At 64.1% G+C, this 1029-nt stretch overlaps 1 protein-coding gene across 1 annotated transcript in view; it reads left to right on the top strand.

Annotated features, from left to right (window-relative positions):
- The window catches only part of EMH_0084540 (uncharacterized protein), a gene marked incomplete at both ends in the record, with an annotated part of 2859 nt that extends 2023 nt beyond the window's left edge, over positions 1 to 836 (top strand). Inside the window, 2 exons of the mRNA XM_013500780.1 lie at positions 82 to 506; positions 752 to 836. Of these exons, the coding sequence (XP_013356234.1) occupies positions 82 to 506; positions 752 to 836 (510 nt within the window). The remainder of the gene's footprint in view (positions 1 to 81; positions 507 to 751) is intronic.
- Positions 837 to 1029: the final 193 nt, after the last annotated feature.

Here is a 1029-nt window from a genome sequence, read left to right on the forward strand (position 1 = left end):
GCAACTGCAGCAGCTGCAGCAACTGCAGCAGCTGCAGCAGCTGCAGCAGCTGCAGCAAATGTTAGAACATTGCCTCAGCAGAGCCAGCTGGGTGACGGAGCCACCCTCCTCAGGGAGACGCTGCTGCTGCTGCTGCTGCAGCTCCAAGACCCTCTTCACGACGTCCGTGCTGCGGCGCTCGGTGCCCTGTGCGAGGCAGCAGGGGCAGTGCAGCAGCAGCAGCAGCAGCAGCAGCAGCAACAGCAGCAGCAGATGCAGCTGCAGCAGCAAGAGCAGCAGGATAAGGAACTGCAGCAGCAACAATGTCAACCCAACAACTGCTTATCGGTTGCAGGAGGGGATCTGTGGGTGAGGGTGCTGAAGGGCATCAACGACGTGCTGGAGCAGCAGCAGCAGCAGCAGCAGCATCAGCAGAAGCAGCAGCAACAGCAGCAGCAGCAAACCAACGTCTCAGCAGCTGCTGCTGTGGGGCTGCGGGCGATCGGCGCGGTGACACCCCTTGTGCTGTTGCTTTCTGCGGGGGAGGCGGGGGCCCCCCTAGAGTCCAAGGGCGGCGCATGCAGCGCTTGTATAGGGGCCCCCTCAGGGGGGCCCCCTGCTGAGGGGGCCCCCTCAGGGGGGCCCCCTGATGAGGGGGCCCCCCAGGGGGCTGGCGAGAGGAGGGGAGCGGCCCCCAATGCATGCATGCAAAGGCCTATTGATGAGGTGCTGCGCTCGTTGGGGGTGCTGGCTGCGGTGCTGCTGTATACAGGCGCAGAGGAGAAAGAAAGAGCAGCACAGCAGCAGCAGCAGCACACACAGCCATGCATGCAGCAGCAGCGGGATGCTGGGGATAGTAAACGCGAGATCAGCTGCTGCAGCAGCGGAGCAGCTACACAGACCCACGCAGCAAGCGCGCCGCAGCAGTCAGAGCCTGCTGCTGCTGCTACTGCTGCTGCTGCTGCTGCTGCTACTACTACTACCGCTGCTGCTACTGCTGCCCCTGCTGCTGCTGCTGCTGCTGCTGCTGGCGGGGGGCTGAAGCAACTG

The sequence above is a fragment of the Eimeria mitis genome, genomic scaffold (genome assembly GCF_000499745.2).
Source record: "Eimeria mitis Houghton genomic scaffold, Emh_scaff5836, whole genome shotgun sequence".
Classification (NCBI taxonomy): Eukaryota; Apicomplexa; class Conoidasida; order Eucoccidiorida; family Eimeriidae; genus Eimeria; species Eimeria mitis.